This window comes from Manacus vitellinus, unplaced genomic scaffold (genome assembly GCF_001715985.3).
Source record: "Manacus vitellinus isolate BGI_N305 unplaced genomic scaffold, ASM171598v3 scaffold_7_pilon, whole genome shotgun sequence".
NCBI classification, from domain to species: domain Eukaryota; kingdom Metazoa; phylum Chordata; class Aves; order Passeriformes; family Pipridae; genus Manacus; species Manacus vitellinus.
In genome coordinates this window covers 29,799,354-29,825,826 of record NW_021940813.1, presented here as the reverse complement: position 1 = coordinate 29,825,826, position 26,473 = coordinate 29,799,354, and the positions used below count along the sequence as shown (strand labels likewise).

The 26,473-nt window shown below is 38.2% G+C and overlaps 1 protein-coding gene across 1 annotated transcript in view; it reads left to right on the top strand.

Moving 5' to 3' along the window:
- Positions 1-2,234: 2,234 nt before the first annotated feature.
- Positions 2,235-26,473, top strand: part of OCA2 (OCA2 melanosomal transmembrane protein) — a 172,071-nt gene continuing 147,832 nt past the window's right edge. Inside the window, exons 1-3 of the mRNA XM_008931958.3 lie at positions 2,235-2,574; positions 24,843-24,941; positions 25,541-25,729. Of these exons, the coding sequence (XP_008930206.1) occupies positions 2,306-2,574; positions 24,843-24,941; positions 25,541-25,729 (557 nt within the window). The 5' untranslated portion in view covers positions 2,235-2,305. The remainder of the gene's footprint in view (positions 2,575-24,842; positions 24,942-25,540; positions 25,730-26,473) is intronic.

Genomic DNA, 26,473 nt, shown 5'->3' with positions numbered 1-26,473 from the left:
CTGTGTTGGCCCCCCCAACACCTCCAGCTTTAGATTCCACAGTGCTGGAGTGACAAACCTGGCTTTCCAGGACTTTCGCTCAGGATTTTGTCTTGGATTACAAAAGATCTATGATTTTCAGCCCATGGAGAAACCCTAGACTGGTTCAGTGACAGCATTTGGTTTTACTTCATCCATGTCTGTGCTCCTTACACCAGGTGAGAAAAGGGCTTGTCCCCTTATGGAAATATCTAGAGGAGAGGTATTATCCATTGAAAATTGTACTGTCTTTAGTGTTTCTCGATATATGTTAGCCATGTCTAAAAATGGGAACTCTGCGAAGCCAATAGCTGCTACCTTCTTAATTTCAGTAATTCACCACACTGTCCCTACCTTCCCTTTCATTTTTCTCACTTTCAAGAAAAACAAGAAAGCACAAGTCAGCAAAGGCTTATTTATGTTGATCATTTCCAGACTGTTAAACATAGACTTGTAGAGCAGCTCAAGTTGGAAGCTTGACCATCTGGTCCAATCTTTTGTGGGAAAGGGAACCTAAATGAGATAATTTAGCACCCTGTTCAGTCACATCTTGAAAACCTCCAGCAATGAGAGCTCTATGCTGTCCTTGGGAAGATTGTTGCTGTTATTATTACTGTAAAAAGTGTCTTTCTTATATTGAGGTGAAATCTATCCTCATGCAACTTGTACTCTGCCTCTTTTTCACGTGGCTCCTTGTGAAGAGAGAGCCTGTCCTCTTTTAATTGCTTTTTAACTACTGGAATAATACAATGAGGTTCTCTTGAGCCTTCACTGCTGCAGGGGGAAAATACTTAAATCCTTTAGTCTTTTATCCAGACCTTTGATCATCTTTGTGGCCCTCCTTTGGACTCCTCCAGTATGTCCACATCTTTTTTGAATTGAGGGGACTAGGACTGGACATAGTACTCCAACTACTGTGTAATTATGGGAAGAGACAAGTTCGTCAATCTACTTGTAAGGACAGATGGAAAAGACTAGGATACATGAACTAAGGGCATGGAGAATAGAAAGAAAAAGAAATGCAGGACTGGGGAAGGAAATATCACCTGGGGAATTTCTGATTCAGATTTGGCTAGCAAGCCTACCTTTGCTTGGAGCCAAGACCTGTGTTTGTGGTGGCTTGTATGTGCAGTCTTTTTTCAGTAGCCTCTATTACCTTCTAGTCTACAAGGTCATGAGAGTGTAAATCTGCACAAAATCATAATTAGCTTTTTGTTATTTCTGTTTCAAGTGATTTCTCCTACTGGGACCGAAGCAGAGCCTATTACTGTGCTATTTTTGCCCCACAGCCCTGCAGGTCTACCTGTGTGTCCTGTGCTGAGATCTCCACAAGGAGGAGCAGGTATGTGCTCTGACAAGGCTGTGCTCCCCTGCCCTAGGGATGTTGGAGGCTGACGGGCCTGTTTCCTAAGCTCTTGCTGTCCCCTGCAGTGGCTTTGGCACTTTATGCTGAAATATTCCCATGATTAAAGTCCACAGTGTGTAAGACAGACTGATCTTTAACTCAGTTATCATGTTGGATTTGTGCATTTTGTCAGATTCTGAAGTGTTTTTTATAAGTTTTCACACTGAATTTTAATTATGAGAACATAAAAGATTTTTGACTGTTATGCACTGGTTTTTGTCGTTATAATCACCATTAATAATCATATAATAAAACCTAATTTTCATAAAGGTTTGATTCACAATTCATGAATGCCCCTGGTAACTGCTGGAGCAGCATACTGTCTTCATAAAACTCAAGTACCTGCTCTCTGCTTAACGAGGGGCCATCATCTGAAGGAGTTTGGCAGTATGACAGGGCTTTTCCAAGGGAACTCGGGAGCTGGGAAGAGAGTGGTGTCTTCCATGAGACTACTGTCACTGCAACTGCTGGAGAAAAGCTGCGTTGTGGTGGTGAAGCAGTGCTGGTGTAAGCTGGGAAAATGTTCTGCAGTGGTGACTATTGTGCCACAGATGCAGAGACGATTTTGGCTTATTTTATGGGACAAGTCAGTGCAAGTTGATGGGAAATTTGTGGGTAGACAAGAAAAACGTAGAAGACCCATGTCTGTATTTGTTTCAATGCTTCTTATAATGGTTAATTTTGAAGTTGCAAAGATGTTTAAAACATTGGAAATGTTCCTGGTGGAAATAAACCAACAGGAGAAATATCCAAAGATGCACTCAAAAAATCTTCTCCTTGGCATTTTTAACACGCTTGCACTGAAGTAAACATTGAGTCAATTCAATTTAATCTTAATATATTTGTTTTCACTTTCTTTAGGAGAACACCCACCAGGGACAGATGTACTTGGATAACAAAGATGACAGCACAATTTCTAGACAACAAGAGATGGAGCTGAATCAGACGTCTTCACATCAAACCAGTTTATCTGCAAAGGTGGCAGCCAAACCGGTGACCAGAAGTTGCAATGAGCTGCATCTACTAAAAGAGTATCATGGCATGGTAGCGAGTCTTGGAGAACCACAGAACCTCTGTGAAAAATCAGCCACAGGGGAGGATGGCTGCATTGCTCTGGGGAAGGATTTCACTCCTGTGCCCATGCAGGGAAGGTAAGAATAAGGACAAACAGAATAATTTTTCTCCAAATCCAAATTAATTCTTATTTCCTTGTAGAGCAGATATGTGCGTTCATTAAGTGAGTATTGTTTCTTTCACCCACATAGAGAACTGGAAGCTTAATGGGATATCAGAGCAGTTGTAATTGCCATGGAGGGGTTGTGGATCACCGGGTTTCTAAACTAATCTCAGCTTTAATAGTAGACATGGGCAAATGTTTTCTGTTTTCAAGATCAGACAGTTGGCTTTTCTGCCCTACTTGGTGTCAGAAAACACAGAGACATTTTTCATATCCCACCTCTTTACCTGTTTCAGAAAAATGCATCATAAAGCCATAAACAGAATCACTACAGCTAAGGCTGTGAACACTAAAGTGACACTAACAGCCACTAATGGCATCAACTGTGACAGCTGACACACCACCTATCAAGTGTACAAGGTGTGTGTGCTCCTCATGTATCCTCTCCTGCATCAGCAAAGGTGCAGGTTGGTGGGAAGAGGTGCTAATCTTTCCTATTGTGACAGATACAACATCAGCAATTCTATTTGTAAGCATTTAGAAATATTTCATAGACCCCAAAATATTTCAAGTGGCTTTTTAAACATTTCTTTTTCACCTGTTCACTTTGTTAAACACTTTTGGTAGCAGGATGGAGCAAGCTTTGCACCAGAAGAAACCACAGTGAGTGGAAGGCAGCCAGGGTGGACTGTCAACTTTGTCAAGTAGTTTTGAGAATTTTTGGAGGTGACTTGAGAGAGCCTAAAGTGAGAGAAGTGTTGTACCTATTCCCAAGCTCCTGTAGAGCACAGGCCTTGAAATGCTGCCTGGGGATATCTGCATCAAGCAATATGGCTTACATTGCAGTGGTGAGTAGAGTGCCAGCACAATTTCCAGAACCTGATGCTGGAGAACTTTGTTACATGGCTACAAATTAGGAAAAAACAGGGTAGATTTCAAAGCAGTTTAATATTTAAATCGGATTTTTTTAACTAATTAAAATTAAACAAACACAAAAATACGATTTATTTAATGGCATAATTAAAGTGAATTAGAAGCGTAATACAGATAAGAATCCTTGGTCTTAACTGTAGTCAGCTAGAATTTTTATTCAAAACCCAGAATTTTCTTTTATTTCTCTCTCTCCTTCCCTCCCTCCTCATCACGTGGTTCTCCATAGCTGTTCATGTTCATGTGGGAGGTGTAGACCTGGGGCTCCCCCCAGTTCTGGGCAGGCTGGTCACATCTCTGCTGAGAAGGGCTGTGATCCATCTGCATCTGATGCCTCTGCATCTCAGTTAGAAAGAAAAGTGCTTATACTGGGAAGAAAGGGAGTTTGGGGCATTTTGGTAAGTTCCCTGATTTGGGCAAGGGGGAGCCAGGCTAGCTGGGTGAGTTTTGCTGTGGTTCTGACTTATCTACAGCAAACCCAGTATGCAGATCTGAGAGTGTTTCTGTCAGAGTGAGAACTGGAAATCATTATAATTGTGCTTCCAAATATTAAAAAAATAATCAAATTATCAGCTTTACCACAAAAACCCTATATATACTTTAGAAATTAATTTTTTTCAGTGTTAGAGTATTTGTTGTATTGACTAAGAATTTTACTAAGAATTAAATCTTGTAAAAGTTCTTCAGTTCAGCATATGAGGGAAAGAGCTAATGTCTAGTTCTGAAAGAGCATAGTAACTACCACATATATGTGAGGATGGGAGGAAAGCAGGGAAAGGAAGAACCGAGTGCATCTGGAAACCAGGTTTTTTTATTAAATTCACATCTATGTCTTGCTACAGCTGTGTTTGCCAGTGCTGTTTACTATCCTGGCACAGAACCAGCTCTCACACTTCTGGTTAAACTTCTTTCTGTTATTTTTCAGTGAGTGATATGAATTTGTGTACCGGCCATACACAACTTACTGTGAGCCCATGAGCCATGGTTTGGTAGTCATGGTCACAGGTTCCAGAGATGGAAAATACAAGATCATGGGGGAGCCCACCTTCCTGCGAGTGCAGGAAGTAACTCCAGGTCTTTTGCTAACACTGTTTGCCTGTTGAGTAAACTGTAGTCAGTGTGTGTGATTTAGGAATAGATGTACAATTAAATAGCCACCCCCATGTTCCCTTGCAGACAAATCTATATCTAATCTTCTACTGCAATATATTAGGGCTCAGGAAAGGATCTTTTGAAATTTCTTCTTGTTGATCCTTAACTCTTAGTCCTCCAATATTGATTTTTCTTGGGGTTTTTTTTGGTGTTTTTTTTTTTTTTCTCCATAGAGATGACGCTTACCAGGCTCTTCTTAGCATGTATTTTAACCAGTATACATTAGGTGCAGTTAAAATACTGATGTGACGTGTATGACTCCTCTAGTATGACCCTTAGGTCATTGGAACTACTCAACACAATGCAGATAAAACCACAGATAAACCTTAGCACACTGGTGAGTCGTTTGATTAGTTTCATTAGGATGAGAATTAGCTTTTAATGTAAATTGTTCTTTTACTTGCAAAGGAAACTATTAATGATTAAAAATGAGGACACCAAATTCTTTTTTTCCCCCCATTAAGTGGTTCGCTAAATTGGCACATCTGTATGGTTTGTTTTAATGTATCTACTTAGTGTAAATTGCTGAATTATCTTCCAGGTATAAGATTCCTAGGTTCTCTAAATTGTTCAAATGTACACTGAGACAAGACTTTCCAAAGAAACTATTTAACCGAACAAGGGATTTATCTTGGTCTCTAAAATTACCCTTAAAAAAAGTGTTCTTGAGTTAAATGGAGCCCTTTTTCTGGGGACATAGGTGTCCACCCCATCCTGGACTGAACATTTCCATTTGACTGCAGCATAATCCTGCAGGTATTTTGTGGTCAGTCCATATTATCTCAAGCTGCCTGCCTGTCAAAATGCCTTCTTATTTACTTTACATATTGAAGTGCAGTACCTTCTGACTCCAGCTTTGACTGCATTGCCTTAGGCTCCCATGGCTCTGTGTGAGGAGGTCTGGACCATTCACATTGTGTCACTTCAATGATCTTGTCTTTCCAGAGTATTCTTCCCCCAGAAATAAGCCTGTCTGCCTTCTTTTGAGCAACATACTTCCTTCAGTCCTGCTCACTGTGGGAAATGTAGGCATGCCTCTCTGAAGTGGACTATGAATGAGCTCCAGTGGCGTTCGGTTCTGTGGGAATGCACCTGGACTAGGTGTATGTTTGCACTGAATTGTGGTGTAGTTTGGATTATCAAAAATGAAGGTTTTAAAGTACTGAAAAATGGCAGTGAAATCTCTATTTTTATTTTTCATTTATCTCATTTTTCTCAGCCTTTAAACAACGGCTTGACCAGGCTCTTTTTTATTGCAGTTGCACAAAAGTGACTTTTACAGTCAATGGACATTAGTCCAAGCCAAATTCCTGAGCCCCTTACCTTGCAGGAAGATTCCACGCTGCTCTGTGGCAGCATGGGCAATGCTCTTCAGCTCAGCACTTACATCTCCAAAGACACAGGCTGCTTCCTTCCATCATGTCTCTTGTATGTGCGGGATGTGGCCCCCAAAAACCCCCTTGGTCTCATCATCATCGGTGGGAAAAACTTAACAGCGTAGCTTTATATTAAGAAAATCTGAAATCCTCCTTTGTGATCCACAGGAAGGGGTGAAATCAGATATTTTTGCTTACGAGTTCGTGAGCATCAAAGACCTCTACAGAAATGAGATGAATAGGAATTCTTAATCCCATATAAGCAATTCACTCCTTTGTGATGAATTTGGATGAATTTGGCCCTGGAATTTGCTGGTCATTTAATATGATATTCCTTGGAAGTTTTTTTCTTTACTCTTTGTGCCTCATTTAAACAAAGATAGGTACGTCTTGCTGTCTTTAAATCTATATCTGACTATTTTTTAGTGGGAGTCCAAAACTATGCAATCCCAGTATGGGGTACAACTGGAATACTTTATTGAACATGTGCCTCGCAATATAAGAATCTTGGGGGCAGGACATGTTAATGAGGAGGATGAGCTATATTAATTAGGGAGTTACACAAGTTTTGCTGCAGTTTAGCCAATAGGTTAATATTTTTCTCAACCAAGATTACATAGGGGGAAAGGGATTAGAGGGATTTAGACATGGTCTGATACAATTATCTCAAGAGTCCTTTCTGATTTCTGCTGGAGCCAGGCTTAATCCACAAGGCAGAACTTTTACAGGTCTTGTGAGAAGGGTCCAGTTCCTTCAGATCACAGGACTTTTGTCAGCCTCTGTTGCCCAAGGGATATGGCTAAGATAATTTCTTATGTCTGCTGTGTCATAAAAAATTTCTACACTCCAACATTTTTTAGATGTGTTCTGTGTTAATATGATATGATATTTAAATACCTTGAGAGCTAAAAATCAACCTTCAAAGTACTTGTTCTCTTTACTTCAAAGAGTAAATTTGAACATAATTGTTGGCTGGTATTAAATCTGCTCTTCACTATTGTGATCAGTGACAGGAGTCGAGGAAAACAGCATGAAACGGACTGAGAGGAGGTTTAGGTTAGATATCTAGAAAAGGTGGTTGAGCACTGTAACAGGATCCCCAGGGAAGTGGTCGTAGCACCAAACCTGACAGAGTTCACAAAGTGTTTGGACAATGCTCTCAGGCACATGGTGTGACTCTTGGGATGATCTGTGCAGGGCCAGGAGTTAGACTTGATGATCCTGATGAGTCCCTTCCAACTCAGCATATTCTCTGATTCTATGATTAAGAAGATTTATCTATGGGATAACGGAAATTAATCTCTTGGGGGTTTTTTGAATCTACTTGAATTTGTTTTTAGTCAAGGAAAACTATTTGTCTCAGCATTTCTCCTGTCCCTCAGTTTCACTTATGTAATGCTCACTTATGTAAGAAAAAGTTTAAAAAAATCAACCAAATCCAACTCTTCCTTTGTCCTGAATCTGTGGATCCAGAATCAGTAGGGAGATTGGTCTGCAATGAGAAGATCAGTGACTTAAAAATGTCTATTGAATTCTTGGTTTGTAGCAATACAATGGAAAGATTGTAATTTTATTTCCTGTTAGTTGGAGAAATTGAGAGAGGATAAGATATGTATGGTGAAAAGTCAATATGAGAGTGAAGTTACACCTTTAGCCTTGAGGGATTATAAATCTCAATTTTGATTTTTAATTACGTTGATGTATTACTACTTTTAAAAGATGTTTATGAGATTTAGAATTAGATGTCAAGAAGACATGGTTTCTGTCTAAATAAGTAAAATTTATGTGACAATTTAAAAGCTTCTTCAGACAGGGGAAAAGGCTGAAGGAAAAAACCCTCAAAACCAATAAAACCACATTTTCTTGTGTATCTTAAGATTAATTTTGATCTCTGGCTATTAGAGCAAATTGGGATCATTCTCTGTTCAACAGTCAAACAGGGAAAGCATCATTTTCACATCATAATTGCATGTTTGTGTAGGAACTATTCTGACTTTTCATGTCAACCACACAAACATTAGATAAGAGTTCAGAAGAGATAGATGACTTCACAGCAAACTGCCACCTTCATCATCATTCTCATGTGACTCCTGGTGATCTTGCTTGCTGCCTAAATAATGGCACTTCTAACTTTCTTTCCATTTCTTGTCAATAGTGAATGTTTCTGAGTTTGGATTCTCCATGAGGATCTTTAAATGCTATGACAATGAAAATATGAAGAAGTTTTAAAGTCACAACTTTACTAATTCATTTAGTTTGTTTCATTTGGTTTTAGATACAATCTCTCAAATATTTGTTGCTTACATGGAGGCATGTGGCTACAACAGAGCTTGTTCTGAGCAAACTGTGTAGGGGCATGGGACTGCTGAGACACTCTTAGCTTGGGTTAGAGCTCCCTGCTGTTGCCCCTACTGTATCATAAAATACCATTCAAAACCTAAAAAGCTCAAAAGAAGCAATAAGCAATTGTAGCAAAACTTTAGATTGAATGGTTGGAAGTATAACAGAAAGATCACATTAAGCACAGTGGGCAAACAAATCAGGTATTGCAAGATTCTGCTGCCCTATTCTAATTTGCTATTCCCCATTTCCTGAGACAAAGGCATCTTGCAGTGGTAACAGAAGGAAGACTGAAATCTGGTTATATGATGCAACTTAAGGAGAGGATTTGACTTCATTTGAGTAAAGCAGCTGTGTTCAGCAAAAACTATTTTAACATAGTTTTTCTTTTAATGAAAGCTACAGAAACAGTCCTCACTCATAGTAAGTTTCCCTGAGTTCAAAGTTATTTAATTCCTTTGTTGCTGTGTATTATTCACCATCTCAGTGCTTATTTCTTATAATTATTCATGGTATCTGACATTGGTCATGTAACACAATTTCTGTTCTGCCACTGACAAACTATAATCATAGAGCTGCCACACAGCCACTCAAATGCTTTTTGATTCTGACAGAACATTTTGTAAAAAAACCCACCATTTTTAATGTTTTGTCTAAGTGCTCCGTTGAAAGAAATGGGAGGTACTAATTAGCTGCTTCCCATTTTTCCAGTTGTCAGGCTAAAAACTGAACTCAGGACTCAGTGAAAAACTTGCAGTGTACTAATCTCCAAAGATCCAATGTTTCAATTGAGTCCCTGTGACATTGCACAAAACTGTTAAATTTTGCAAGCAGCTGCTCTTTTCCTAATAATACGGTTATGTGGGGTTTGTCATTGTGAGACCTCTTAGGTCAGGTGTGGAAAAATGCCAGCGACATGCAAGATGCAATCCTCTTTGGGGATGGACAGTTCTTTCCTCATGTAAACTGCTGTTTAAACAAGGAAAGGCTTTTAATGGCAGTAGTGATTCTTTTACATTGAAGGGTTAAGCCAACCAGTCAGTCAGACTTTGAAAAGAAATGTGTTCCACGGGGACAGTCACAGTTGAGCAGGACGGAATGCCTGGGGCATAAATAGCTGATGTGAGGAGTAGCTAGCCATGTAAGATGAAGCAAATAACTCAGATACTCAGTATCTCTCCATGAAGGTTTTTCATTGAAAAATTGTTTTGTGTTCTTCGTTCCTGGACGATGTGCATGTGTGCAGGTGGCAGCTCTGACACATTAAATAATTTGCAGAAATCATAACTTCACATTTGCAGGTGGTCAAATTATACTAATTAATAATATGAATTAATAATTAATGAGATTTCCACTTTGTCCCAATTTTTCTACTATGTAGGTATGCAAAAGTTTTATGTTAGGAAGAACAATTGAGTCTTTGCTAACAGAGACTAGGAAGAAGGAAAATAAAGCATTGGAGATCCATGGTCCTTACATATACCACTGCATCAGGTGGCCAAGGGGATAGCCAGCCCCTGCAGAGCTGTTGTTGGGCACCAAATGGTCTGCATGATAACATGGAAAATTTTCTGTGGGCCCAAGCTCTGAGGCTGAAGGATAGAACAAGACAAGACCTGAAAGTGAAGCCAAAAATAGTTGAGAAATGGACTGATGCAGTAAGATTGTGTCATTTAAATTTAAGCCATGAACTTCAATGAGCCTGAGGTAGAGTAGAAGCCCATGAACTTTGCAGAGCATAGAGGGAGAGAATACAGGACAAGAGCAGCTTTATTTTATGGTAGAGTCAAAAAAAGAAGTAATGCCACTGTGGCTCCCTTACTGTGAATGTTCCACAGGGGATGGATGTGCAACCTCCACTCTGCTCTGAGGGGTATTAAACACACACCTCCTAACTCTTGAGTAAGTGTATGGGTCACCAGACTCCAAGACAATCATATTTTTTTCCTTTTTTCAATATAACATTTGAAATATATAATAAAACATCAATTGAAACAGCAACTGTAACTTAGGTATTCTATTTTCTAAGAAAATTTCTTGATAATAAGCTTTTTGGATTATTTTTTTGTTTTTATTATTCTGTTGAAAATATAAGGGCCTGAAGGAAGAACACGGGAAGGGTTTGCTGTCTTTCCTAACAGGCTGATCAGGTGAGAGCTTGGTTAACTCAGCTCATACTGAGCATTTGACCAAAAAAATGCTTCAGCCTCTGCCCAAACTACTGGAGAGCTACTGCTGAGGGAAGAGAGAGGACTCTGAGATACAGGTGTAAGAAGAAGCATTTGAAAGAAAAGATATCAATAAAATGCAGAGACAGTAGGAATACTGGGAAGGATGAATGGAAACCCTTCCATGCAGCTACAAAAAGATATTGGGTGAAGGTGAAATATAGTGTGAAAAACAGAGTGAGAGCATGGTGTAGTGAGCTATGGACTGAATCAGTTAAAAGCAAGTTAATGCTTGTTGTTGTAAGCCAGACTCTGATACAATCAGTCCTGGGATATGATAAAAAATACTCAACTCCACCCAGAGCTGCAGTTAAAAAGAGTATGAACCTGTGAGTCCCAAACATGGAAGCCGGACAGCCAAGTTAGCAGCATTCCTTGCTTACCCTGAATATCTTCTAGAAGTGAGTACTTAGAGTTTGGTCTTCCAAACAAAAAAAAGACATGTTAACAAGATAAAAACATGGAAGGCTATGATTCCTCATAGAGTAAAACAATCTCACCTTGCAAGGGTTACAGAAAGAAACCTTTTCTTCCTTTCTTTTTTTTCTTTTCATAGCTTACTGTTAGGAGCAGATGTTTTAGAACATAGTTCTGCTGGCGATAGGGATGTTTTAGTCTGCCCGAAATTTTAAATGTCTCTCCTATTAGAATTAATTAACATCAGAGTGTTTTGTCCTCTTGTTTTAGGAGCACTGGAAATCATTACTCAACTGCAGCAAAAATTTCCCGGATAACGATGGTCATACATTTAAGAACTGAAGTTCACATTAAATTGAATGTAGTTGATGGAAAAATAGATTAATGCAGATGGAATAAATTAGCCAGTAAAGTAAAAAAAAAAATAAAAATAGGGTCACATTCTGTAGTCTGGCAAATCATATGGCTCTTTTAAAAACCTGCTATTCATAAGGAGCTCAAGTGATTTACTCTCTGAAATACAGAAAAAGCTGATAAATGAGTCACCAAAATCCTTACAGACAGTGACCAAGCAAGCAATTTTCTGCTTCATAGGGGCTAATGGAGCTACAGGGGCAACGTGCAATAATTGTCCTAATGTACCAGCAGCACACAGAGACCACACAGAGCTCTGTCCACAGTAGGTTGAAGCTAAATCAAGGACAGCACCGTGAGCTGGAGCCAGGGCTGTCAGAACTGGGAAGGTTCAGAAGTAAAGCACTTGGATTTGTTTTTTTCATTTTATTTTTTTCCCTTGCACATTTTTATATGATTTCTTTTGAGCAGGGTGAAATAGGAAACAGGTTGGCAGTTACAGCCACTCACAGTTTTCAGAAGCTCAGCTGAAGCTACTGAGTCAGTCTTGTCTGTGAATTAGCAGCATCCAGAAGCAGCTGTGAAAGTCTGAAGGCTTTTGCCCCCACTTTCAGAGCCACTCCCTTTTCCGTGCTAGTCAGTAGGGACAGTAAACACAGTCCATCTGCCATTCACTCCCTGGTATCCTTGAGCAGAGTTTCTGTAAGGACTCCCTTGCCCAACATGGAGCTCTGGCAGTGGGAGGTTATGAAAGCATTTCTCTCAGATGGCCATGCTGGCAGCTACATTGAAACGATATGTCTGGCAGGGCTTTGCACTTGACGTTTGCGGAGGAAGCACTAGGCTTTTGAGGAATTTATTGTAAGAAGTCTAATCCTGGTTTAACACAGTACTTTCTTGAGAAGGGTAGGTAAATATTTTGCAGGGACTTTTCCCCTCACTCTTGTGTTCTTAAGTAATTTATTTTCTCTGCTGCTGGGAAAATAAAAAGTAAAAGTAGTTTCAAATATTATTTTGTTTTTAATCTTTCTAGAAGTGATAGGAGTATCTCTACATCTTCACTCATACCAGTGACATGTGACCTGCAATCCTCTTTAGGAATCTATTGACAGCTGGTTCATCATGTAAACCTCTTACAGTGGAAAGCATAAACCTGAATTTAGTGAATCTGTCTGCTAAAAAGAATAGTAAAACCAGAATGAGGGTAACAAGGAATACCCTTCTGTTTTCTCTGATGTGTCTTTAATCTCCCAAGCTAAAACAGAAGGGCTATGTTGTAATATTATATAAATATGCATTTTTCTGTTGCATCCATTGGCAGCATATGTTTTCTTTGCTCAAGCAGACAGGATGGAGAATAGAGAGTTCTGTCTCTTTATGCTTGCTAAACTCTGTATGACCCTGGGAAGATTGAGGTCATACATATAATGCTTTGAGATCATCAAAATTAAGTATTGACACCGGTTTTCTTATATGTAATGGAATTTATTTACTTGTACTCAAAGTTAATCATCAGGATCCTGCCCATGCTGCCTATGTATCTCTTCAGAAATGAAGTCTTCAGGGTGTTATGGTCTACATCACATTTAGTCTTCGTTAACAAGAAAGTTGCAAGTAGGAGCATACTTTGTCCTGTTGTGGTTACAGCATTTGGTTATGGACCAAAATAAATTAACATATAAACTGGAGTAACACTTCAGAGATGAGACTGTAACATACCTCTTGCCATGAGAAAAAAATGTTGATGGAGACCACTCTTTCTAAATCAATGTCCTCTTAAAATTTTGTCTATATGCTTTTGTCTCAAATTAAAATCTATTCTTTCAGCTCTGCTGTGTGTCATGATATTTTTTCTCTCCAGCCATACTTTTTCCTAATGCAACTGAAGGAGATAATTCCTGTAATGTTAGTTCTTCCACTATTCTAATTAACTTTCACATTCCATAATATTAAAATAGTACAAAATTGTACTTTTCTCCGTGAAAATGTGCTATGGACCTCTGCTTTCTCATAAGCATTTCTGTTTGTTTTTAAAATGTTTCTTTGCAATTGTAGCCTACTTTTAAGTGCCATGACTCAAACATGATTCCATTATTTGGGCTTTAAACTGTTTTTTTCATGTAGAGGAAAAAACATTATTCTGTGTTGATTCTTGAGGTGCAGAAGGGCTACCTCTACAGTAACTTTTAATAAAAATATCTGATTATGGGCATTTTAGTGTCTTCTTCTGTTGTTGTTCCTTTTGTTTTTGTCTTGTTTTGTTACTTTGTTTATTGTTCTGCTGTTTGAATATCCACTTTTTCCTTTGCACTTCCATATGGTCAGAATATGCTTCACTTTTCCTTATATCACACTCTGTGGATAATTTCTTTTTGCAAAGCGCCCATGCAGACTGTATTAAAAAAGACATTTGTTGATGCAGTGACTGTTGACAACAGTTTCTGGGGTTGTCTTATTGAAAAAGTATATGTGAGATGCCGTGTTTTGTTAGTACTTTTTCTTACATTTCAGATTTCTCTTATTCAGAGGAGCTGTTTGTTCAAAAACACTAAACCTTTTTGATCCATTTGAGTTGATAATCAAATAGCTACATAACTGTCTGGTCCAACACATGGGAAACGACAAGACTTGGTTTTTTTAAATTTGAATATTTTTTTTTCATCCTTTTAAGAATGCTAACAGGTGTTTTCGAATGAAAAAATAATAAATTATTCAGGCACTGTATTTGCTTGAGGAATCAAAACACATGTAAAATTTTTTCTGTCTTTAAATCTCTATATTAGCTGTGCTCCACAGCATCTCTGCTCGCACAAAAGCTGCTGGTGCAGAAGCTGCTGACATAACCATGTCAGGATGGGCTTTCCCCTTTTCTGCAGATAATCCCTTGCTGAAGAATTTTCTTTTTAAGTCAGGGGCACTGACACTTTCCCTTTTCTACTTTCTCTTTGTTTGGGAGCACAGACTGAAGTTTTATTGATGTAACCTCATTGCTGGATGGCCAGGAATTTTCATGTGCATGTGAAGAGTTATTGTCCACACGGTTACTGAGCAAAATACTATCTATTTTTTTTTATGATCAATGTCCAGGATTTATTTAGGTTTGGTACAGTGCTGATTTTTAGAATATACATAGCTAGTAATATGACATTTATTGTCAAGAATATGCTATTTTGGGAGCAACATGGAAAGAAATCACCTCTGTGAGACTATGGAGTAATCAAAGTTACTCCATTCTGTATAAGGCCAAAGGGAATGTAGTATTTGAGAGGAAAGATTGGCATCTGTGTGACTGGGGAGAAAGAAGTGCTATCAAGATGTATGATGTACAGTTTAACCATGTTGCTGGAACAAAGCCATCTGCCATGTAGGATAAGGAATTTCCTTCTAAATTCTGAGAGGCATAATTTTGGGTTGTTTTGTCTTTTCAGTGCACAGGAGTATGTTCTTACCTGGAGAAAGACAGCTTAAATCAGGAGGAAGGAAGGCTGAAATGTCATTATTATTCTTTGTTTTTGTTGTCAGTCTCACCACTCGAGGGGAGGCTTGCCGAATGCAATTTGCATGCTACTGTTCATGAGACAATAAAATTCTCAGTTTCTTTGGAATACATTATTTATAATCCTTGGGTTTTGGTTTGATTTGTTTGTTTAGCTGTTGGTTTTTCCCCCCTTCTTTTTAATTTGAGAATTTCAGTTGAATATGCTTATGGACTCAAATCTTCTATTTCAAATTTGTCTCACATCAGCACTGAATCAAAAATCTACGTTTTAAAGCTGTTTGTTAACATAGATTAAATAGTTTCTTCTCTGACATTTTAGCCTTAAGGTCCTACAGATACTCAAGGCCTTTCAAGGCAGAAAAAGATGTCTGGTAGAAGAACAGAACCCAATACTGTGGAACGAGTTTCCTGAAGCTTGTAAAGTGCATGTTAAATGTTACAACAATCTTAGTGAAGGGCTATGGCAGGGAAGAGCATGATCTTGGTGAGATAAAACTGCATTTATTCTTGAATGGTTTCACTGAATATTCTGCAAATGTATGAGAAAATATTGTATTGTTATAAGGTACCTTTTTATTCAGTTTGGTTTCTTTAATTTGTTCCTCTGAGATTTTCAGTGCTTTAAAAATTTTTGTCTTTGATATAAATCAAGATGGAAAGCAATGACCAATGATGTGGAATTATTTTGTTTTGGAAGTTTCTTGTTAGGAAGTTATGAATAAGTCATGTTTGGAAGGACTTGATATTTTTTTGTATACCTAATTCAACATTGACTTTTTGATGAAAAGTCTTCTGTATGAAGAAGAGATTTAATTTCAGAGAAAATAAAAAGTACATGAAAAAAAGTACTTTTTAGTATACTGTAATATAGACATTGTTTGTGTAAGGCTTATATATTATTTAGTGAAGAAGTCTGTTATCTCAAAGTTAATTCCCCAGGTTCCTTGTATAGTTAACATGAGAGATGGGGAGGATGAAAATTATTTGAAGAGATCTTTCTCTTGCCAGTGACTGTAATTATCCTAGACCAGACTTTTAGATGACAAAGGTTATATGAATAACCTCAGTGTCTTATGCTCAGCCAGAACCTGAAAAGGAATTCCTAATACCTCCATTAATAACTAAAATAATTTAAAAAGTAAATATAATGGAAGGACTTCCAATACAGTTAAAAAAATACCTATTATTTTATCAGCTTTATAATGTTAATTCAAAATTTGGAAGGTATATCTCCCCCTACAAATTGTTTATTTAAAAATTTTACTGCTCTTTCTTCTCTGTCTACTCTGAGTATCTCATACCCTAGCTTTGAAGCAAATTTTAGCATTTTTGCTGGGTCTAGTCCACTGAGATCAGGATCTACATAAAGACTACGTAAGTTGTCCTAGTTATATTGAAATACCTCATGAGAACCTGACTATTTAGCAGAAATTAATGTGCTTGAACTTTCCTTGTTTCCTTTCATTGTGACTAAGGGACAAAATACAAGTCCCAGGAAGCTTACAATAGTTTGGATCCATCATGTGTTTTTTTTAAAAACAAAGCTTAATTTGATGACTACTTGTTATTTTTAAGATGTGTGGTGGCCTGTTGCTTACCTTCATCTTCTCTCTCTAACACATCTCCAGGCACAGAAATCAACCCTATTTTTTCGTGTTAATAAGCCTTTTTTTGTAGATGTCTGGCTTTTTTTTTTTTTTTTTTAACTCTAAGCAAGGGAGACAATTTTTTTTAGTGGCAAAGTTACTTTTTTATCTAAAAGTTGCAGTTACCAGTAATGTTATATCCAAATTCCTGGAATGAAACACATAGAACTTCAATTTTCAAAGTGTTTAAAGAAAATGAAAAATAGAGTCTTCATTACTTCATAGCTTACAAATTACTCTTTTCAATCTCCAAAACTGGGGTGAGTGGCTTAAGAATATATTACAAGACTATGCAAGGCCAGAAGCATAATTATATGTGACAGCTTGTCAGTACATTAATTGGATTAAGGAAAATTTTATCAAAATAATCCTGTTTTACCATTGTGCATGAAAGTGTTCCCTCATCTCAGAAGTGGTCTGTGATCTTGCTTTAATAGTGTTTTCTTTTCTTGTATCATTCTTCAATTCAGCTAGTCTGTAAGTAAAGCTTGAACATGTTACCCCAAACCTTTGAGACTATGACATTGTATCACTGTAATTCTTGAAGAATAACCTCTCAAGATGGTCACATAATCCATTTTTTTCTCAGACCCATCCCTCTGTTCATGTGTCCATCATCCAAGTGCCCCATATTGCATCTTTAAGAGAGTCTGTTCAGATATAAATTCAAAATATTAAGTTGTAACCACTTCCTTATTGTTTGATATTCTTTAAATTACCTCAAGGACTAGAAAAAAATTTGATCTCCCTTTATTTGTCATAAATTAAGTTAGCAACAGAGCTGGTTGAGCTAAACCCCATCATGAATGCCAAGGAAAAATGCTGGCATTTAAAAGCCAAGCCTGCAGAATATGCTAAAGAATTACAAGTGCAGTCATGCTTTAAGTGTTGATAAATTGCTTCCCTATTGTAGACTCATTTTTCAATATGACTTGCAGCATTTACAGATAATACCTCTTAAAAGGTTATCTGTTTAATCCACAGAGAAACTGGGGGTTTGGAATTTGGACCACTACCCAAACTGGCTACTGCTGCCTTTTTCAAATTTGCAGCTTGCTGGCAGTTGCTAACAGCTAAACTCTTTTGGCAGCACCTGCTCCAAAGTATTTTCTCCTTCAGACTGTCTGCAGTTTTACATGTGGTTTCCTGCAGCTTTCCAATTTTCTTTGCTGAAGCAGAAAATGTAGAGGAGGAAACAGCAGACACACTTTTCAGTGCAACTGCTCACTCCTTCAAATGGTAGACCCTTTTGATCTGCTCTGTCACTGTGGTCCTGCTGGTTTGTCATGAAGGTCTGGGTTGGCCTGGGTCCCCATCCTGTCCCTGAGCCCTTGTTAAGTGTTGTGGGACAGACTCAGGCTGGGAAGGTCATGGCCCTGCCAGACCCACATCCACCCTCTGGAGCTGGCTCCCTCCCATAGGGCAGCCAGACCTCATGGGACCCTGACATGGGAGCAGAAAATTTGTGGAGAACAACTTAATCCTCTTAGGTAGAGTCAGAGAAGCTGCAGGGCAGCTTAAGTGTTCTTTCTTTTATCTTCACCCACTGCTATGAGGTCCTAGTCTGTTAACTACCTCCCAATGTCTTCTTGATGAAGACATTCCCTGACAGAGGCAGACAAAGACTCTTGAGGTTCGCTACCAAGTCATGGAGATATCTGAAAATTTAATTTTATTTTTTCCAGGAAAGTACTATAACCCTACAAAGCCCGATTTGATTTAAAAAAGGAACCATTGGAAGCACTCTATTTTTCAAGCTGTTTCTGAACTTACAATTGCCCTTGTAGAACATGTTCACTCTCCAAATCCATCAGAAGTGAATGAAGCAAGCACATTGTGTGTGCCCTATATAAGGAACCATTTCCATCTAGGATAAGCTCAGCACACATTCCACTTCATCTTCCTTAAACATGTTGTTTAATTGCTTGGGGTCTTACCATGGTATACGCTTATTAATTTGGAATCATAGAATTATTTAGGTTGGAAAAGACTTTTAAGATCATTGAGTCCAACCACTAATCCAACCCTGCCAAATCCACCACCAAACCCTATCCCTAAGTGCCACATCTACATGTCTTCTAAATATCTCTAGTGGTGGTAACTCGGCAACTTCCACCGGCAGTCTGTTCCAATGCTTGACAAGCTTTTCTGTGAAAAATTTTTTCCAAATATCCAATCTAGACCTCCCTTGAAACAACCTGAGGCCATTTCCTCATGTTCTGTCACTTGTTGCCTGGGAGAAGAGGCCAATCCCTACCTCACTACAACCACCTTTCAGGTTGCTGTAGAGAGAGGTAAGGTCTCCCCCGAGCCTCCTTTTCTCCAGGCTAAACAACCCCAATTCCCTCAGCTGCTCTTCATAAGACTTGTGCTCCAGATCCTTAATCAGCTTATTTGCTCTTTGGACACTCTCCAGCACCCCAGTGTTTTTCAACATGAGACCTGCCTGTTGGCTGTACCTCTAACAGTACTGTACCTCTTGCTGTCAGGTAATGCCAATGCCAGCCCCACATGATCCACCTTTGGGGATCCCTCTGGGGGATCCTGTACAGTCCTGTCTAATAGAAAGGAAAGTCTAAGAGAAAATGAGTCTGTATTAGGTAATGCTTTCATTGCTAAATTTTCCTGACATCTTAATGGTGCATGCTTTTAAAGGGTCTGGAGGTTATTTTTTGATTTAAGTGAAGCTACATAAAGCAGTCATCAGAAAACATCTGGAGCCTGTTTAGAGACGTGAGCTCGGGAGTCTTTGATCCTTCCCTTGGCTCTGGGTGTATCAGTTGACCAGGCTTCATTTGCGATGGGTAGTCATAACAATTTCCCCTGACATCCTACCACTGAGGAGAAAACATCACGGAGTGATGTGTCTCCATGTGGGCACCTATATATCATAATGTTGATGGATGTATGCGTGCATACAGCTGCTTAGCACACAGTCCATGTAAACGTTTAAGAACTGAGTGCTATGATGTTGGTCAGCACAGGTTGTACCATGTAACTCCAAAAGTAGACTTTATTAGAAACTGACAAATAACCAAATCTGGTGGGAGAATGTGTTTCAAGTGCAGTCAAAAGCCAGTGTGTTTTTTTTGTTTGTTTTTCTTGTTTGTTTGGTTGTTTGATTGGTTTGTTTTTTTTCTTTCAATTCTATTTTTCAATTTATTTGTGCATTATGCTTGTTTACAGATATGATAAGAGTAATTAGTTCAGTACTTATGATTTAATATAAATGTTCTCTATTCAGGGAATAGGAAGATTCTGAAACAAAACTTTAGCCTAAAAGAGTGTAGAAATGATAAATTGAAATCATGCTGTTGTGACTAGTCTCCTGCATGATTAATTAGCTCTCGTGTTCTTACTCTTGACTTCTCTTCTAGGAAATTTTACTTAAATTGTTGTTGTATTTGTTACAAACTCTTGGCTCAGTAGTGTTTCTGAGCTTTTGTGTAAGAGGCAACCTCACACTCATAATCATTTTAGTGATTACTAATCCAGGGAAGCATGCTAACTTTTTTTCCCTGAAGAGATTGTGCTTTTAATTTTTTTATATAGTGAAATTTTTAATAAGTTGTGTTCAAAATTACTGATGTTCTTGCACAATACCTATGCTTCCATACTCACATCTTCTTCAATTCTGACTAAGTCTTTTCCATGGAAGTGAGAATTATTGGTTTCTGTTGTCATAGAAATAGCTTTCTTACTGATAGTTGTGTGCATAACGTGGCATACGGGTGATGAAGCATTGTATTAGCCGATATTTAAAATGTATGCCTTTTATTATAGGGCGTGAAAACTTAATGCATTATGTGGCATGATTTATCTTTTCAATACAAGAAAAATAATAGGTTCCAGTCAAACCTTGTGATTATTTTAAGTGTTTGCAGCCTAACTAGGATGAGTATGGTCTTTTTCTTTCTCAGGTTCTTGTAGGATGTTTTTTTTTTTTGGTGTCCTTTGCTGTAATGTATTTGTGATTGAAAGTTTGCTTATGGTTGAACATCAGTGCCACCACAAAGTCTTCCTTTTCCTTTGGTTTAAAGTAGCAGGTGTAATCACATTAGCAAATGCTTGAAAATGTGGTTAGAGGGTAGATCTAGGGCTCAATGGCTGGAATTAAGTTCTCTCTTTGCACTTCATCCCAAGTCCCCTGAAGATTTTGCAAGTTATCACCTACAGGTAATGGGAAACAGTAGTGTGTTGTAGGTGAAAATTGCAGCCCTCTGACTAATATCTAATGAGTCATCAGCCCATCAGTGGGAGCAACTGGAGTTGCCCACATTCCCTTCCTCTCCTGCTCTCCCTTTACCTCTCCATAGGTCCAGGAGGGCAGGGGGAAACTGCTTCTCCTTAAGCTGCTCAAAAGGGTATAGGAGATTGAAGATCATGTCTCTGGCGTACAGCTGTAGAGAAGTACAAAATGCCACCAAAAGAGTGTGACCCTTGTTCATCCATGGGAGCAGTGGCACAGCCACAGGTTTTCAGGGCTTCTGCAATAGTTGTCCAAGGCTTGCAATTGGACCCTCATTTAATGCTGTGGGTGAGGTCCTTCTAGAGCTGCTGTCAGGCAATTGGAACTTCACCTGTGGACATCTCCATGACTTGGCAGAATATGCTGCATCATCTGGGGTGGGACAGCCCTCTTACAATGCTGGTTCTTACTCTGGGTTACTATGGAGACAGAAATTGCAATTTCTTGAAAGATTAGGCATGGGAAAGTCTGTCTTGGACTGCAAGTAACCAGCTCAGAAGACATGCTTCATTGGAACAAACTTGTACTCCTGCAGAGAGAGCCAAAATCTGTATATATAGCTGTCACAGTAGCAGCCATGTAGTTAAGAACACAATCTTCTGTTAGAAAGATTCCTCTAAATTAAAAAACAACCCATGCCCAGCAGCAGCAAATGTGAGAATGAATATGCTCCCAGCAGTGGTTATACAGCAGGCAGGACATGCTCTTCTTTTTCTGATGTCAGTTCTACATGGATCTTTCTTTGAGAGTAATGTTTTGCAAGTCTTTGAAGAAGTCCTTGTAAAATACTTTTTTCACAGGGTTTGGTTTTAGTTTTCTCCCATCATTTTGAATGAAAGGGAAATGAGAATGTTAATTTTTTTTGTGTGAAGATCTGTATGCATATCTAAATATAAATGTATACACGTGTAAATGCAATTATTTCATGTTTCTTCTGAGCAGCCTGATCTAGTTGAGGATGTCCTCGCTTATTGTAGGTGGGATTGACTAAATGACCTCTAGTCATCTAATCATAGAATAGTTTGACCAACTCAAACTATTTTATGATTCTCATATCTGATGTAAAACATGCTAATGACTTTTGGGTCTCAACCATGAGAGAAGAATGGTGAACACAATTGTTGCCCAGTTAACCAGCTCCTCACCCCTAAATAGTATAAATCCAGAGCAGTCTTCTCATCCTATTAACAGGCCTACCCACAACGGGTTAATGAGCTGATCTGGTGATTAGTCTCTTAGTAGTGCTGTTGAATAGCTCAGTAGACATGGATTGCCTGTGGGTATAACCAAATTTTCCAGGTATTTGATTGTGAAGAAACATTCAAAATGTAAACGGATCCCAGGTTTTGAAATGTGTCACGTTGGTTTTTTTTCCTTATTTACACAGTGTCACAATTACCAGCTACTTACAGTGTTGAGGGGCACCAAGAATGATGTTAAGAGGGTTTTTGAGCACTGTAGACTTGTTCCTCTATTAGCAGGGGATCCTTGGGCCTTCCTATGCTTTGCTTGCAGATGATCTCTGTTATCTTTTGATTAAGTTGGTGATCAAATTGCACCAATAGCATCTCTGCAGAAGTATGAGGGGCACAGAGGGGCTTGCATTAGGCTCTCTGTTCAGGGATGACTTTCATTTTTATAATCCATGCTATTTTTTAGTGATGTTTTTCCAACTTTTCTTTCTAGAGCTTTCAGACTTCAAGACTCTTTTATGCCCTAATTAGCTTTATTGTTTATATTGCTCTCATTCTTTAATTAGGGTAATCATGTCATGGGGGAGTTAAGGCTCTTCTGCTTTTTCTCTAATTATTTTTGTTTTGTCAAGCCTGGCTGTTTCCTGCTGCTTATTCTTGTCTATGTGTTTTTATTCTCTGCAAATTGATGTTGTCATGCACTAATTGTTTTCACTTTATCTGAAGACCTTTTCCATTTTTACTGTCTTCATCATTCTTGGACATCTGTTCAGCTCTGCAGTTCCATTTAAAAGTGGCAGATAATATACCAGCAAGTGGGGGTAACAGAAGTGCAAAAAGAAAGTGAAAGTGATGTCTTTAACTAGCCTTCTGGGTTCTTCAACTCAGGTTTTGTCACTTAAACCACCTTCCACCAAACCTTTGTCCTCTCTTTCTGGTTGCTGTTCCTGTGGTTGCTTTGACTTCAGCACGTTTTGCATACTGGTCATTCACAGTAGTCGTGAAGAGTTGCTGAGGTGAGGATTGTCAGTGGATATATATGCCTGAGTAACACAAAGCAGTGCTGGTACCGACTCCCAACAAGTAGAAGAAAAGGGAAGTTTTTGTAGAAAGTGTTCTGGTTAATAGTCTTGGAATTTGCAAGTCCTAGGAAGAAAAGTAGACAAGTCAGTGTGGAAAGGTTAATGGTGTACACAATGCGAGATTAGATCAGAACAGCACAGAGTATATATTATTTGAAGCCTTTTTTTTCCAGTGGAACAAGTCACATTGTTTTGCTTAAAAGCAGAAACAGCTAATTGATCTTTGCATGAGTTAAACTTCTGAATGTACAAATTTAAGGTCCACCATCAGAATTGTTATCACAACTGTACCCTTTGGATGCAGACTGAGTATAGAATGCTGGGATTAGCCAGGAGCATATCAGCAGCTCTCAGTGAGCACACCTTTAAAGTCCTCATAGCATTCTTGTTATCCTTATAGATTCCCTTTTGTAAAAGCTCTAGGCAGCCATTCACATCTAAGACCATGATAAGATTAGAATAGCACTTGCTTCAAAATGGAAGTTTCTCCACTTGAACATCTTTGTGTGAATGATATTCTCCTATTTAAAAGATGTGCTTCAGAGTATGCAATCATCTCTTCACAGATGAAGCGTCAGTGCAATGACACTGACAACCTGAGTTGTAATCTGCCCAACATTTGACCTGAGGTACTGGATAATTCAATCTTTGTAACTCATTCATTCTCTTCTGTTGAGACTGAAAATATGGGCTTACAGCAGAGTTTGAATGAGCGTTGTGGCCACTCAAGATTGAAATAACCATATCCAGTTGCTCAACACCTAGCATGTCTTCTGAATGAAAACACTACTGAACAAGCAAGCTGAAGCATTAATTGGAGGTTTTAATTTTTTAATTTTGAATTTTGAATCTTCACAAATCTCAAGGAATTTCTGTCCTCCATTGTGGTATAAAGTCAAATACACAAATCCTTCTTTTTGGACTGGCCTTATATTTAGAAGATTGAATTAGCAGTCACCTCTGTGTACTTATTTGATTGTCTAAGATTTTATAATTTCTTTTCTCTTGCAGTCCAGCAACAGTAAAAGAAATTTCAGTTTTCCTCTAGGTATCTACTTCTAGGTACAGACGTTTTGACTGTATGTCTAGGAGATTTCTTCAAGACCTTCTGGTGGTGGGTGGCTGCAGTTTTGAATGGAATAAATCAGGGTGTGTCCGAATAACACTGATTTTGACAGGAAATGTCTCTGAAAGAGCCAGGTCTTGGGAAGATGTTCTAAAATGACCGCGATTGTCCTTGATTGTCTTCAGATATTTCTCAAGCTTTGGGATTTATGCTTTAGCAAAAGGCTTTTTAACAATGCTCAGCTGCAATATGGCAAGAAGTAGCTTGCTGTCTGTTTCATTATCTGCAGTACTAGGACCAAGACTTGACAGAAACTATTTGGAAGGAATTGTGCTGCAGGAACGACATACTTGTATCGAGATAAAGTTTTCTTCCCTAATGCCAAGAGTGCCAAGGTTACTGTAGAGATTAGTGAATTTATAGATGGTGATTCATGTCTGAAATAACATTTATGAGAAATAAATTATCCTCTTGTTTTATATTTTCAGAAGTATGTTAGTGTAAACTTATATGAATGAGTACCCCACGAGCATAAGGAGGTAACTACCATGTCTAGTTCAAACTTAATGAAAACCCGAATTTAGGTGAGCACCATTCTTAGAGAATGTTTAACTAATTAGATGGACTTGTAGCAAAATGTTCTGTAGAACTGTAGTGAATCATTTTACTTTAGACTTATTATTCTGTTTTGTTTTTTTTTCCCTCCAAAGATATCACTTCAATTTTTCAAAACTATTCAGCTCGAGGTCAAAAAACACTGGCTTTACAGAGAAGACACCACTACTGAAGGTTTTCTCAGAGGAAAATGGGTGAGTTACTTTCATTTTACTCAAAATACTTTTTTGTAAGCTCTCTTCTATTTAATTGTATGTGGTTCTTTCTTATATCCTGACACAAAACCTGCTGGGAAATAAAGTGAATGACAGGGGTTGTAAGCAAAGAATTACTCTGGAGGACCTTGGGAGGAGAGAAGAGGCTGTAAAATGGGAAGGATGTAGGATCTGAGGTCAGAATGATTAAAGAGCCCGGTAGGGAACTGCAGGTTTTGTGCTCTTATTTCCTCCATGTGGTGTTACATCAGGTGCATTGAAAGACACAGTAGAGCTGTAGGAAAGATCCTTATAACACGATTTGCACACCAAATCTTGAAGCACATCTGCCTGGTGTATCAGAGAACTGGTTGTCTCGGGTGCACCTAAATGTCGTGGGTTCCTTGTTCTTGCTCTGCCATCTACCCAGCGGTATCACCAAGGGGAGCTCAGTCTGTACTGAATAATTCTTTTTCTATTAATTTTTCCATTAAAATCTATCACATTGAACATAAGGTTTTGCAAGGTCAGTTGCATCTACTACTTGTTGAAATAAAGCACTGTTTTGTTTTATTATGTTTACTGAAAATGTGTGACAGGTTGCAGTGTATGGCTCTTCATACTCCAGATTTTACCACAGATGATGATTCATGGGACAACAGCTCAGCAGAATTTGAGCAAAGGTTTCAACTGGAAAGTGAAATGACAAGTTTTTCCAGATCTGCTTCTTCTGAGAAATATGAAATCTTGGACAACCTTCATGTCAAGTTCAATTTATCAAAGATGAGGTCTGACTTCAAACATTCATTTATTTCTGTTTTCTTTTATATATATATATATATATATATTAATTTCTGCAGGTATTAGTTTATAAACGGAGATGTCTAGAAAATGATTTATTTACACAAATTAATAAAATAGCACTCCATATCTTGCCACTGATAGTTTAAAAATAAACCCTGGTGAAACTGGTTACAGTCTCTACCTAATGATTAATAACCCCTTGTTCTTACAAGCATCAGTCATAGCACCTATTCTAAACTGTAATTAAATAATTTCTGTATTGCTTTTAACATTTCTTTAAAACCATTTCTTAAAAGCCCTTTGGTTTGATTCCACAGCTTTTTTTCTTCAGTGTTTTGTTCCTTCATTTTAATTAAAATATGTATCTAAAAGTTTTTTGTAGTCATTAGAGTAACTTTTCACATATACGCAAAGCAAAATATAACTTAACATTCTTTTGTCTTGAACTACATTAACATATTTCACTCCTTACTTCAAAGTAGTCTTTTACCTCATTTAGGCATGGAGGAAACTGAATCTGTTAATATATTAAAAGATAGCAATATATTAAAAGAATGCAAATTTTCACAGGAAATTTTTGCTGGGGATTTAACTAGCAAAACCTTTAACCCTGGATACTAATTCCTTCTGTCCCTTCTAGAGTTTCAAGGGTTTTTCTAGTTTTGTTTGGTGTCTGCAGCCAGCTCTGCAGATTTTCATGGAGCCCAGCACTGCATGTTCCCATCTCC